Here is a 14,261-nt window from a genome sequence, read left to right on the forward strand (position 1 = left end):
CCCACATCACTGCCCTTCACTTACTCTATGCTGAAGCCAAACTGGTCAAATTACTCTTCCCCATACACAGCATGCCATCTCCTACCTCCATATCTTTGCCCTGGCTGTCCCCCATGCCTAGAATACTCTCCTTCTACCCATTCTCTGGCTCCCTTCAAAATTCAACTCAATGGCCAACTCTTTCAAGAGGCCTTTCTGATTCCTCCAATTATTAGTGTTCACCAACCCCCAATTTCCTTTGTTTTTATTTTTGTGTAAATATATATTTGGGGTGGGTTAGATACTGTTTCCCCCACCTAATAGAATGTAATCTCCTGGGGGCAGCTAGGTGGCACAGTGAATAAAGCGCTGGCCCTGGATTCAGGAGGACTTGAGTTCAAATCCGACCTCAGACCCTTGACACTTACTAGCTGTGTGAAGCTAGGCAAGTCACTTAACCCTCATTGCCCTGCCCAAAAAAAAAAAGTTAAAAAAAAAAAGAATGTAATCTCCTGGAGGGCAGGGGCCACTGTGTTTTTGTGCCTCTAGTACTTAGCACAATGCCTAGCCCCTTCTAGTTCTTACTCAAAGCGTGTTGAATCCAATTGAATTGAATTGCCTTGGGATCAGGTCCATGGCTCCCGACTCCATTTGCACCAAGTGTCTCCAGCTGACTCAGGCGAGTATGTGTGCCGGGTGGTCAGCGGCTCCAGCCACCAGGAAGCCTCTGTCCTTGTCACCATCGAACCTGAGGGCTCTTTGCACAGCTCTGTCCAAGGTAAGTGATGTGGGGTCAGGGAGAAACTGCTCAGGGCCTTGTGCATCAGCAGGGAAATCCTACCCGGGAGCCTCTGCCCCCCCAGCTGGTGTCTAGGGGATCCTTACACCCTTTCCTTACTAGGGGAGTAGAGTCAGGAAGCTGAAGAGCCTCAAAGGCAGTTCTTGGGGTCCGACCTAGGATATCAGGGAGATCCCCCTGTCCTCATTAGTTCTACTCTGGCCTCCCCATCTCTCTGGCAGAGAAGCCGTACCAGGGCCCTGACTTTTCCTTTGTGTCCCCAGCCCAGGATATCACACCCCCAATCAGGATTGAGTCATCTTCCTCATCTGTGGCTGAAGGCCAGACCCTGGATCTGAACTGCATCATTGCAGGGCAAGCTCATGCCCAGGTCACATGGTACAAGCGTGGTGGTACCCTCCCTGCCCACCATCAGGTATGGATCAGTCTGGGGCAGGTTGGGGGAGAGATGGGGCTGGAGGGGTTGGGGGTGGTGTGAGACAGGGCTGGAGGGACTAGGAGCTAGAAGCTCTCTGCTCCCCATGATGGGTTCCCCAAAGTCCTTATTGTTGTCTTTTTTTCAATGAACAAAATGCTATTTTCTCTCTCTCCTACCTCCCTTCCTCATTGAAAAAACAAAAGGAAAAAACAAAACCCTTTCAGCAAATATGCATAATCAAGCAAAACAAATTATTTTATGGACCATGTCCAAAATATGTATATTGAATATATTATATATATATTCACACATATAAATATACATAACACATATGTGTTATTTTGTGCATATGTGCACATACATATGTGTGTATGTAGACATGTGTGTGAATATGTGTGTTTATTCATCAACAATATCTCAATCTCAAAAAAAAAAAATATATATATATATATATATATCTCAATCTCCACCCATTTCATTGTCAGGAGGCCCCAAGTCCCTTTAATGGTGTTTCCCACTCAGGAGGGGAGCTTCCTATCCCCTAGAGTCTGGAAAGTCCGTGGCCTTAACCTTGAGAATTCCAGAGTCATTTTTCTGCTTCCTCTCATTTTCCCCTGCTCAGGTCCATGGCTCCCGGCTGCGACTATATCAGGTGTCCCCAGCTGACTCTGGAGAATACGTGTGCAGGGTGGTTGGCAGCTCCAGTCCCCAGGAAGCCTCTGTCCTTGTCACCATTGAGGCTGAAAATTCCGCCCCTGGTGAGGATCCCAGGGTCACGGAGGGTAGGACTGAGGGTCCTGTGGCCCCTGTGCAGCCCTCCCCAAAGTTTCTCCTCGTCTCCCCTATGTGCTTGGGGAGTTCCTATATCTCTGAGTTTGCTCCCAGCCCCAGCCCAGGACATTGTAAGGAGTTAGAAAATGTGGCGCTAAAAAAGCTACCTGATCTCATCTTCTCATTTTAGAGATGAAAGGACCGAGGCCTTGAAAATGTGACGTATTTTCCTGAGGTCTCCACACTCAGTTTATACTAAACCATACTGTGTTAAGTTTCCATCTCTCACTAAGACATGGACGTCCAGTGGGCCCCACTGTCCTGTCCCAGCCTCCCCTTCTCCCTACCCAGAGAGGCTGTGCCAAGGTCCCAACCAGTCCACTGTGTCCCCAGCCCAGGGCATCACACCTCCCATCAGGATTGAGTCATCCTCCTCATCTGTGGCTGAAGGACAGACCCTCGATCTGAACTGCATCGTGGCCGGTCAAGCCCATGCCCAGGTCTCCTGGTACAAGCGAGGGGGCAACCTCCCAATCAAGCACCAGGTAAGAGCTGGCTCAGGAAGAGTGGGAGGAAGATGCATGTCATGAGAAAGCAGAATGGTGGAGCTGAAAGGCACCTGCCTCTGGAGTCCAAGGACTTGGGTTCAAATCCTCTTCTGCAATTAACATCTGAGTGACCTTGGGCAAGTCACTGTGCGTATCTTTCTGGGTCAAGTTCTCCAAAAAGAGAGGACTGGATTAGATAATCTCTAAACTCACTTCCAGCTCTAAATGAGATGCCTATAAGACAACTGCAACTAGGTGGATCAGTGGATTGAGCACCAGGCCTAGAGTCAGGAAGACCTGACTTTAAATCTGGCTTCAGACACCTACTTGGTATATGACACTGGGCAAGTCACTTCACCCTGTTTGCCTCAGTTTCCTCATCTGTAAAAATGAGCCAGAGGGACAGCTAGGTGGTGCAGTGGATAGAGCACCAGTCATGGAGTCAGGAGGACCTGAGTTCAAATCCAGCCTCAGACACTTGACACTTACTAGCTGTATGACCCTGGGCAAGTTACTTAACCCCAATTGTCTCACCAAAAAAACCCCAAAACTTTAAAATCCTCCCTCTGACAGGGAATAACTGTGTGACCATGTAAAATGAGCCAGAGAAGGAAATATCAAACCACTCCTGTATCTCTGCCAAGAAAACCCCAAATGGGGGTCACAAAAGAGTTGGATATGAATGAAAAACAACTGAACTGCAACATAGGACAGCCAGTACCAGGTGTCTAAGAGGCCGTTGGAAATGTGTGCCTGTAGCTCAGGAGAGAGACTAGGGCCAGGTATATAGATCTAGGAGTCATCTGAATAAAGGTAATTGAGCTCATGGAAGCTGATGGGACCACTGAATGAGATTGTATAGAGGGGGGAGATGCTTGGCTTCTCTGATCGATACAATGCTCCATGACAATTCCAAAGGACACATGATGAAAAATGCTCACCAAAAAAAAACCAAAACAGAAAATTAGAGATAACCAAAAAAAAAAAAATGCTAAAATGCTCTCCACCTCTCAGAAAACTGATGATGGACTCTGAGTGCAGAGAACAGTGCACTTTTTTCACTTCCTTTATTTTTATTGCCTTTCCCCCCTTCATGGCATGACTTCCTACATATAATGAGGATTATATTGCTTGCCTTCTCAATGGGAGGGAAAGAATTAGGAACTAAAAAAAAATTTATGTTAAAAAAAAGAAATAGGGGCAGCTAGGTGGTGCAGTGGATAGAGCACCGGCCCTGGAGTCAGGAGGACCTGAGTTCAAATCCGGCCTCAGACACTTAACAATTACTAGCTATGTGACCCTAGGCAAGTCACTTAACCCCAATTGCCTCACCGAAAAAATTAAATTAAATTAAATTAAATAAGAAATAGGGTAGCTAGGTGGCACAGTGGATAAAGCACTGGCCCTGGACCAGGGCCAGCGCTTTATCCACTGTGCCACACAGCTGCCCTGTTATGAGCCCTTCTTATTCCTCTCTTCCTTCATCCCCGGTACCAGGTCCATGGTTCCCGGCTCCAGCTATACCAAGTGTCTCCCGCTGACTCAGGAGAGTACGTGTGCCGGGTGGTCGGCAGCTCCGGCCACCAGGAAGCCTCTGTCCTTGTCACCATTCAGGCCCAAGGTTCCAGCCATGGTTCCATCCCTGGTAAGTGGCCTGAGGTCTAGGAAGGACCCTTCTAGATCTCGGGCGTCATGTGTGTCCCTAAAGTTGCCCTGCACTTTCCCTGGCCCATGCCCGGGGGAATTTACATACCTGGTGGTAGTGGAGTTAAGAGACTGGTGAGCCCCAGGACCAAACGTCCTTCCAGCCTGGCTTACGTTACCATCATAGCCTTAATGCTTCAGTATCTGATAGGCCGGTGTTCTCATTGCGCATCTCACTATTGGTACAAATCAGCATGCATTCCTTGTAACACAAGCTGTGTGACCCTGGGCAAGTCACTTAACCCCAATTGCCTCACCAAAAAAAAAAAAAAATACTGGCTTTAGGGCTTGAATCCCAGTTCTGCTACTTATTTATCAATGAGTCAGTGAGCATTTATTAAATACCTGTTAAGGCCCAGCATTATGCAAAGTCTGGGAGTATAAAAGTAAAGCAGTCCCTACCCTCACAGAGCTTATACTCTAATGGGAGGCACAGTACAGTCAGGGGAGTAGTGGGTAGGGAAGGAAGTTTTGATCTGAGCAGTCACAGAGATGGTGAATGGAATCACAGGACAGTCTCAGTCATAGCTTTGATGTAGTTATTACCACCTGTGGGTCCTTGGGAAAGTAATTTTTAATAATTTGGGCCTCAAGATGAAGGAGTTGAAGTGGGTGGCCTGTAACTGTCATCACTAATTCTACGAATGGATGACTCCCCAGTCTGGGAAGCTTTCCGAGACATTTCGACATTTTACAGTCAGTTCAGTGGAGGGAGGCTTAGACAATGGGCTTAGAGTCAGAAGGACACAAGTCTGAATCCTACCTCAGAAACTTGTTAACTTAGTGACCTTGGACCAAGTCACGTAGTCTCAAGGGACAAGGCTCTCAGCCTCAGTTCTCCTTTCTGTAAAATGGGAATAATAATTAACACCTCTGGGGCAGCTAGGTGGCGCAGTGGATAGAGCACCAGCCCTGGATTCAGGAGGACCTGAGTTCAAATCCGGCCTCAGACATTTGACACTTACTAGCTGTGTGACCCTAGGAAGGTCATTTAACCCCAATTGCCTCACCAAAAAAAGAAAAATTAGCACCTCCCTTCCAGGATCAAATGAGAAAATAGATGTAAAACACTTTACAAACCTTATAGAGTGCTAAAAAATGCTAGCTATCGTCTTCATCATCATCTTCCCAAGTAGGAGCTCCCACTGTCCCCACAGACTTCTTCCTGCCTCCCATTGCCTCTCTCTGGGAAGTCCTGATCTGACTTCTTTGTTCCCCAGGCCTAGGAGTCACTCCCCCAGTGAGGATCGAGTCTTCCTCCTCATCCATCAGTGAAGGACAGACTTTTGAGCTGAACTGTCTGGTCTCTGGACAGGCCCATGCCCAGGTCACATGGTACAAGCGAGGGGGCAGCCTCCCCACCAGGCATCAGGTAAGAAAGGACGAGGTTGGGTGTGACCATTCAACCCCATGTTTGCCAGGAAAAGAGTTAGATCTTAGATCCAAAGGTGTGGCAGGGAGAAGGAACAAGAAACTTGCTTTCTGCTGTCAATCAACCCACAAGCATTATGTGCCAAGCGCTATGCTTACAGATACCAAAAAAAAAATCTCTGCCCTTAAAGAGCTTACATTCTCTTGGAGGGAACAACACATATATGTATAGAGGGTGTCCTAGTGCAGAAAAATGGTGCAGGTCAAAGCTTCCATGCGGATCAGTAGTGGGATTGGGCCTCTGTGAGTGTCCAGCCTGGGGAAGGCAGGGAGAACCAGGATTTTTTTTAAGTGCCTAGAAAAAGAAGAGGTTCATGACTCAGGCAGGATTCAATCAAAATTTGATGAGGGAGAGATCATTTTCCAAAACTACTTTCAGGGAAAGGATGTTTGACCAACAGAATCGAGACTCAGTGAATGCACTGGATTGGAATCCCAAGTCTAACATTCGCTGCTTGTGTGTGTTGGGATTAAATGGAATTAAAGGGATTGATAGTTTTGGCAGGCTCAGTATGGCCCAAGGCCCTGGAGTCCCAGCCAAAGGTCAGAGGGAGAAAAGAAGGAGGTCAAGTGCAGGCACCTCCATCTCCCGCTTGCTTCCCAACCTCCCCTCTTCCCACCCTGACTCAGGTCCATGGCACCAGACTACGTCTGTCCCAGGTGTCACCAGCTGACTCCGGCGAGTATGTGTGCAGAGTGATGGGCAGCTCCGGCCCCCAGGAGGCCTCTGTTCTCATCACCATCCAACAGCAGCGTCCAGGCCACTTCCACCGTGAGTCTATCTGGGGTGTGGTGATGGTGAAGAATTAGCCAGGGACCTACTGTAATCTCATAGGAAAGAGTTTTGTCTCAGGAGAGGCAGTTAGGTAGCATAATGGATAGAGTACCAGATATGAAGTCAAGAAGGCCTGAATTCAAATCCTACCTCAAACACTTGCTAGCTATGTGACTCTGTGCACAAAAATATCTCTTGTTGTGAAAATTTATCAGTCCACCAAAGAACAGAAATGGCAAAGTCTCCAAGCCATAGGGAAATAGATTTGTTGAGAAAGGGATCCTGCCTCATAATAAAGCCAGTCTCAGGTCTAGGACCTAAAGACCCTGAGGCATATGGTCCCAAGAGTTTTTATACACAAACAAGGCTTAAGGGTAGTTATACAATGCTATTTTTAGGTACCCAACATAATCAAAATGGGGCATTTCTGCAAGACAAACACACTCAAAGTGATGCATATTAGTGCATATTTGTAAATAAAGTCACAAAACATAAGCAAAGTGGGGCTTCCACAACTGAAGTATGAGGTTCACTGTGTGGTTCTTCCAACTAGCTAGATGACTATTCTGTCTAGCTCAGGAGTTACTATTCTTGATAGCTGACCTCAAAAGTTGTGGATTTGGGGGCAGCTAGGTAGTGCAGTGGATAGAGCACCAGCCCTGGATTCAGAAGGACCTGAGTTCAAATCCGGCCTCAGACACTTAACACTTACTAGCTGTGTGACCCTGGGCAAGTCACTTAACCCCAATTGCCTTACTGGAAAAAAAAAAAAGTTGTGGATTTGACCCATAGTTATGTGTGGATTTAGCTAATACTTATGTGGTTGCAGAAATATTTCAATGTAGTATGTGCATAGCCTTACTAACATCTATATTACCTAATCCATTATTATTGACTTAATCTACTAATAAAATATCTAGATATATTAAATCACAATTTTAGTTAATATACTGATTATTATTACCATAGTTAAATCACTGAAATCTAAGGGGTGGGGAAAATCTCACTCACACTCTCAACCTCAGTTTTTGCATCCATCAAGTGAAGATAACAATAGCACCTTCCTCACAGTGTTAGTGTGAGGAATCAAATGAGATAATATAGGTAAAATGTTTTGCAGACCTTAAAGTGCTATGTAAATACTAGCCGTTATTATTAGCTATAAACTGTGGATGGGGAGGCAGAAGATGGGGATTCAAATCCTAGTACTATTTGCTACCCCTTTGACCTTGATCAAGTCACTTGGACCTAAGTTTCCTTGTTTATAAAATAAGGTGATCAGAGTAGATATTGGTGTAGTACATATATCAATGTCCTTGAAGTAAGGAAGACCTGGGTTCATATCTTACCTTACTATTTGCTGCCACACTTAGTATCTGTGTGACCCTGGGTAAGTCACTTAATCACTTTGGGCCTCAGTTTCCTCATATGAACAATAATGATATTGGCCTTGAAACTCCCATCCAGCTCTAAATCTATGATCCTTCCAGATCTAATTTCTGTGACTCCACTGCTTGAATCTCTCTTACATTCTTACCCTTCCTTTCCCCTTTCTCCCCCCAGCCCAGGGTGTTGTGTATCCTGTCCGCATTGAGTCCTCCTCTTCCTCCCTGGCCAACGGACAGACCCTGGACCTCAATTGTCTGGTGGCTAGTCAAGCACCACATACAATCACGTGGTACAAGCGTGGAGGCACCCTTCCTTCTCGACACCGGGTACGAGGGTTTCTGGGGAATAGGGAGAGGAAATTCTAGATAGAGGGTGGAGGGGACAAGGAAAACAGGTTTGGGAGTGAGACCTCTCTAAAATACAGTGGTAGAAGTGGTACAAAGACCAATTGTGTCTGGAAGTCAAGAGACCTGGGTCTCTAGCAGGAAAATCAGGAGTCAGGACCTTGGACAAGGACACTGAAGCTCTGAGAGACTAGTCCTTATCAGTAGAAACAAGGGGATTGGTCTAATCCAGGAATTCTCCAACTGCAGTCCATGAGCTTGGTTTTTTTAATCTTTTGATAACTATATTTTGATATATTCTATTTCCTTGTACTCATATATTTTATTTTATTCAATATATTGGATCCTGCCTCACAATAAAGCCGGTTGGATTATGCATTTAACATGATTCAGGAAAAGAGTCTAGAGACTTCCCCAGCCTGCTCAAGGGGTCTAGGACACCAAAAAGGTTCAGAACTGCTGGACTAAACAGTCTCTAAGGTCCTAAAGCCTGTGATGTATAAAAAAGGAATGATGATACTTCTACTATACTGTCACAATACAAAAGGGCAGGATAAAAAAAAACACAACTATGTGATTCCTGCCTTCAAGGAGCTCATATTCTACCAGAAGGAATATGAACTGAGTGCCAGTAAATGCAAGGCAAATAAATTTTTTGGACAGTAAGTCATAGTATTTATTAAAATTTGCCATTTAAGTCACAAGTCAGGGCAGCTAGATGGCACAATGGATAGATCAGTGGCCCTGGAGTCAGGAGGACCTGAGTTCAAATCCAGCCTTAGATATTCATTAGCTGTATGACCCTGGGCAAGTCACTAACCCCAATTGCAAAAAAGGAAGGAAGGAATGAAGGAAGGAGAGAGGGAAGGAAGGAAGGAAGGAGAAAGAAAAAAGTTACTAGTCAACAAGATAAATTATTATGCTGATCTTTGATTCCATGTCAGTGGCACTGCCCTCCCTTGACCCCTGGGAAGGTGCCTCAAATGCAGTTCCACAGACACTATCACTAGCTTCTGGACAGAGTCTGTCTCCCTTTCCCCCAGATTGTGGGCTCCAGACTGCGGATCCCCCAGGTCACCCCTGCCGACTCTGGAGAGTATGTCTGCCATGTCAGCAATGGTGCTGGCTCCCAGGAATCTTCGCTCATCGTCACCATCCAGGGTGGCGGCTCTTCCCACTGTAAGACCCCTTCTTCCTCTAACCCATCTTTCAAGGTTTCCCTGGGTAGCTCACTGGGCTGGGGTTAAGGGCTGACTAGGAGTCTCAGGTGAATTGTGGAAAAGCTGAGCGAGGGATTGCAAACAAGGCCCAGTGGGCGTTCCATACCAGGGGAAACTAGGCATACCTGAGCCTTGCCTTTGGTTGTCTGTTCGCAGCCTCCGGCATTACTCCTCCCATCAGGATTGAATCTTCATCCCCAGTGGTGACAGAAGGACAGACCCTGGATCTCAACTGTGTAGTACCTGAGCAGAGCCAAGCCACAGTGACGTGGTTCAAGAGAGGGGGCAGCCTGCCCGCCCGCCATCAGGTACAGCTTGGCCAAGGGACAATCTCATTGTAGGAAGGACACCTACGTTGGGGCAGGGGATGCCTAGGAAAGGAGAAGAAAAAATGAGAAGAAGGGGAGAGGAAAACAAAGGAAGGTATGAAGGGGATGAGATCTGAAATTCAAGATGTGCAGTGGGTAGGGCACTAGGCTTGGAATCAGGAAAACTAGGTTCAGACCCCACTCCAGTCACATACTGTGAGGTTGACTCTGGGCCTCAGTTTCCTCATCTATAAAATAAGAATGTTGGGCTCAATGACTTCCAAGGTCCCTTTCAGTTCTAGCCCCATGACCCTCTAATTATCAGGAGACCCCACCCCCAAGACTCTTTGTCTCCTGCTATATCTCCTCCCCTAGAACTGGGGAGTCTCATTAGTTGGGACCTCTGGCAACATACATGATTTAGGGGCAAGCATTCTGGACTCAGGATGAGGAGTTCAAGAGCCTAGGGTCCAAGGCCCAGCTGTGTCACTGACACTGACTGGGTACGTGGGTGATCATAAGTCAGTTGCTCTCTCCAGGCTTCTGTTTCCTCATATGGAAAATGAGGGGATCAGCTAGGTAGTTAGTTGTTAGTGAAACTTGGAGCAAATCATGGCTTCAAAACTGGGCATAGAAGCAAATGAGGATAAAGTTGGTAGAGATGGATGGTGAGAATAAGGATGGATCAAGGAACATGATAAGGGTAGAGAAACAGCTTAGCGTGTGTGGGACTGACTCTTACCATATTTCAAAACTCCATTTCAAGAGGGAAGCTAAGTGACACAGTGGATAAAACACCAGCCCTGGATTCAGGAGGACCTGAGTTCAAATTCGGCCTCAGACACTTGACACTTACTAGCTGTGTGGCCCTGGGCAAGTCACTTGACCCCAATTGCCTCACCAAAAAAAAAAACAAAAACCATCCAACAGAGCATGAAGGGGAGGCAAGGAGGAAGTTCAGCCTTTGACATCCCTTCATTGGCCTTCTCTTCTTCACCTTCCCTTCTTCAACATCCCAGGTTCATGGCTCCCGCCTCCGGCTAAACCAAGTGTCATCAGCTGATTCTGGAGAGTATGTGTGCCGGGCTAACAACAACATAGAGGCCCAGGAGACTTCCATCGTCATCTCCATCCCCTCCAGCAACCCCAGCAACCCCTCCTGTGAGTGTGACCCCGAATCTGTCCATTAAGCAATTCCACCATTCCACTATCAAGTGTTTACTTTGTGTTGGACATTTTTAGAGGGACTGGGAATACAGAGGCAAAAATGAATGAGTCCCTGCCCTCAAGGAACTGATCAGCATCTGGTGACCTGAGTTTTTACCCTGGCTCATCCACTAATTCCTTGACTCACCCTTGCCAAGCCACTCCCCCTCTGTGGGCCTCATTTTCCCATATCTGTAAAATGAGAGGCAGCATGGTGTCATACAGAGTCCTAGATTTGAGGCCCCCTGTGTCATCTTGGACAAGTCACTTGCCCTTGGTTTCCTTATTTGAAAAATGTCATGTTTGGGCTAAGTGACCTTTTAGGTCCTGTCCAGTACTAAAGCTGGCAACTTTTGTCCTGCCTCCTTCCCAGGACTTATAAGAGGACAATTTGAAAATAACAATTGTAAAACGATATGAATGGATAAAGCACCGGCCCTGGATTCCGGAGCACCTGAGTTCAAATCCGGCCTCAGACACTTGACACTTACTAGCTGTGTGACCCTGGGCAAGTCACTTAACCCCAATTGCCTCACCAAGAAACAAACAAACAAAAAACGATATGGGGCCATGGTATTGTTATTTTTAGGACACTTATTTGGGGAAAAGTGCCTTGACTCGCTCCTCCCCCTGCCTTCCTCAGAACTACTAGTCCAAGCTCCTCCATATTCTCATCTCCATAAACAGGCTTAGCCCTGGGATACCCATGGAACCTACTAGATGCATGGCCCCCAAAGTGAGCTGTGTTTTGACTCAGACTGGCATTGTGGATAGGCTACTTGGAGTTAGGAAGACCTGAGTTCAAATCCCTATTCAGATTCTTACTAACTAGGCAAGTCACTTAGTCTCTCAGACTCAGTTTACTTTTTCTGAAAATGAGGGAATTTAAATTTGATCATCTCCAGGGCCCTTCCAGCTCTGGTTCTATGCTCTGTGACCTCCCCTTTCTGCCCTCAGCCCCAGGACTTACATCACCTATCAGGATCGAATCCTCTTCCTCATCTGTAGCCGAAGGACAGACCCTGGACCTGAACTGTCTCGTTTCTGGACAGGCCCATGCCCAGGTCAAATGGTACAAGCGTGGGGGCAGCCTCCCTGCACAGCACCAGGTATGGGGCACTGGCGTACTTGAAGGGTAGACATGAGTTCATCCAGGAGTGTGCTTTCTTGGCCCTTACCCAGGACCAAGTCTGCTGGGGCATTAGGAGGGTTGGAGGCATTGCAGGTCAGGGGAAGATCAAAGAGACTTGGTCCAAGGGTCTCAACAACAGTGGGTTCCTCTTTTTTCTCTGGCCCCTCTTGCTCCTGGCTCAGGTCCATGGCTCCCAGCTGAGACTTTATCAGGTATCTCCAGCTGACTCAGGCGAGTACGTGTGTCGGGTGATTGGTGGCTCCAATGCCCAAGAAGCCTCTGTCCTTGTCACCATTGAGCCTGCTCACCCTAACTCTGGTTCTTTACCAGGTGAGGACTCTAGCATCAGGGAAAGTGGGCCATGGAGGGAGTAGGGATGGTGCCAGGGGTTGGGGGAGGAAGCCAGGAATGTGCCTGGATCTGCCTTGTGAGCCAAAACAGAATCTCAGAGAGCATCTAATCCAACTCATATCTGGGCAGGAACTCCCTCTACAATATCTCAGTGTTTCATCCGCTCTCTGCTTTTAATCCTTCAGTGACAAGGAGCTCACTATTTCCTGGGGTAGCTCACTTTACTTTGGGCAACTCTATTTATTACCACATCTGTCCTTCCATATCACCTTTTAGTAAATATCCCTTTCTAAAAGTTACTTAAGGGGAGCAGCTAGGTGGTGCAGTGGATAGAGCACCGGCCCTGGAATCAGGAGGACCTGAGTTCAAATGTGGCCTCAGACACTTGACACTTACTAGCTGTGTGACCTTGGGCAAGTCACTTAACCCTCATTGCCCAGCAAAAACAAAACAAATAAAAATTACTTAAAGCTAACCAAAACTGATCTCAGTTGATAATGGGTAATCATGGAGCACTCCAGTGGGGGCTCAAGCCAGTGGCATTATAGAATCATCCCTGCCCTCAAGGGTACCCCTAGAACTCTGAAGGGAGCGGTAGCTACCTTTGCTCTGGAGACTCCTCTGTGAGAGGGAGTTAGGCTAAGGCTAAGAAACTCCTCGGAGTTTCTAAAAGCTACACTTCTTTATAACTACCCCTCATCCCCTTCTCATTGCTCTCAGTTCTCTCTCAAGCGAAGTGGAGCATGTCTAACCCCTCTCCCTCCTGACAGGCCACCGCACCATTGCTACCTCTCCCAGTTCTCCATATCTCCATTCAAACTGGGGGTCCCAAATTAGGCACAGTGTTCCGAGACAGTCTGGGCTGCTCAAAGGGGACAAGGAAAGACAGAGCAGGGAGGCCGGCCGTTCTGAGAGGAGAGTCCTTGTCTGCTGATAAACTTTCTGTGCCCCCAGCCCCAGACATCATCCCGCCCATCAGGATTGAGTCCTCATCCTCATCTGTGGCTGAAGGACAGACTGTGGATCTCAACTGTGTGGTGGCAGGACAGGCCCATGTCCGGGTCTCGTGGTATAGGCGCGGGGGCAGCCTCCCTGCAAAGCACCAGGTATGGGGAATTCAGGACTAGGCAAACCTCGGGGAGAGGGAGAAATCAGAGAGAAGGTCCCTCAGGAGAGGATCTGCTCAAGACCCGCCCAGGAAAAAAAATGGTTTGAAGCCCTCGAGGACCACAGACAAGGCGGGTCAGACTAAGCAAAAGTTGGAGGGCACAGGTAGTCTGGAGGCCAGGAAAGGGTTAGAGATCACAGTGGGGTCAAAGGGCATTGGGTGATAGTGGTCCGGGGTCACATGGATGGTCAAAGGACCTAAGAAATTCAGAGGCGTTCCCCCCCGCCCCAGTACTTCCTAAGCTTCCTATCTCTTCACTCCCTCCTCAGGTCCATGGCTCCCGGTTACGGCTGTACCAGGCATCTCCTGCTGACTCTGGAGAGTATGTGTGCCGGGTGCTTGGTGGCGCCAGCCCCCAAGAGGCTTCTATCCTGGTCACCATCAAAGCCTCAGGCTCTGGCACTGGCTCTGTCATCCCCAGTGAGTACCCAATGGGGAGGGGGGCTGTGGCCACCAGAATTGGGGGTGGGACTTCTGATGATTCTGGGGTTTGGGGAGAGGTTGGGATCCCAGGGACCATCAGAAATAGCCTGGGCCAGAATCTATGGATGCCAGGGCCTTGTTTTGCCCCTCCTATCCCCTTCTGTGGTACTCACCCCTCAACACACACACACACACACACACACACACACACACACACACACACACACACACGCCAGTTTTCTCAGGCTGATTTTCTAAACACTGGCTCCTGGAAGGCAGCAGACCCCTGTTCCAA

General features: G+C 47.7%; 1 protein-coding gene across 1 annotated transcript in view; it reads left to right on the plus strand.

Annotated features, from left to right (window-relative positions):
- HSPG2 (heparan sulfate proteoglycan 2) overlaps positions 1-14,261 on the plus strand; it is a 164,218-nt gene that overhangs the window by 121,439 nt on the left and 28,518 nt on the right. The window contains exons 56-70 of the mRNA XM_043994717.1: positions 610-757; positions 1,042-1,193; positions 1,819-1,954; positions 2,361-2,512; positions 4,013-4,160; positions 5,440-5,591; positions 6,281-6,422; positions 7,989-8,140; positions 9,202-9,337; positions 9,535-9,686; positions 10,706-10,847; positions 11,850-12,001; positions 12,207-12,354; positions 13,330-13,481; positions 13,813-13,963. Of these exons, the coding sequence (XP_043850652.1) occupies positions 610-757; positions 1,042-1,193; positions 1,819-1,954; positions 2,361-2,512; positions 4,013-4,160; positions 5,440-5,591; positions 6,281-6,422; positions 7,989-8,140; positions 9,202-9,337; positions 9,535-9,686; positions 10,706-10,847; positions 11,850-12,001; positions 12,207-12,354; positions 13,330-13,481; positions 13,813-13,963 (2,215 nt within the window). The remainder of the gene's footprint in view (positions 1-609; positions 758-1,041; positions 1,194-1,818; positions 1,955-2,360; positions 2,513-4,012; positions 4,161-5,439; positions 5,592-6,280; positions 6,423-7,988; positions 8,141-9,201; positions 9,338-9,534; positions 9,687-10,705; positions 10,848-11,849; positions 12,002-12,206; positions 12,355-13,329; positions 13,482-13,812; positions 13,964-14,261) is intronic.

This window comes from Dromiciops gliroides, chromosome 3 (genome assembly GCF_019393635.1).
Source record: "Dromiciops gliroides isolate mDroGli1 chromosome 3, mDroGli1.pri, whole genome shotgun sequence".
NCBI classification, from domain to species: domain Eukaryota; kingdom Metazoa; phylum Chordata; class Mammalia; order Microbiotheria; family Microbiotheriidae; genus Dromiciops; species Dromiciops gliroides.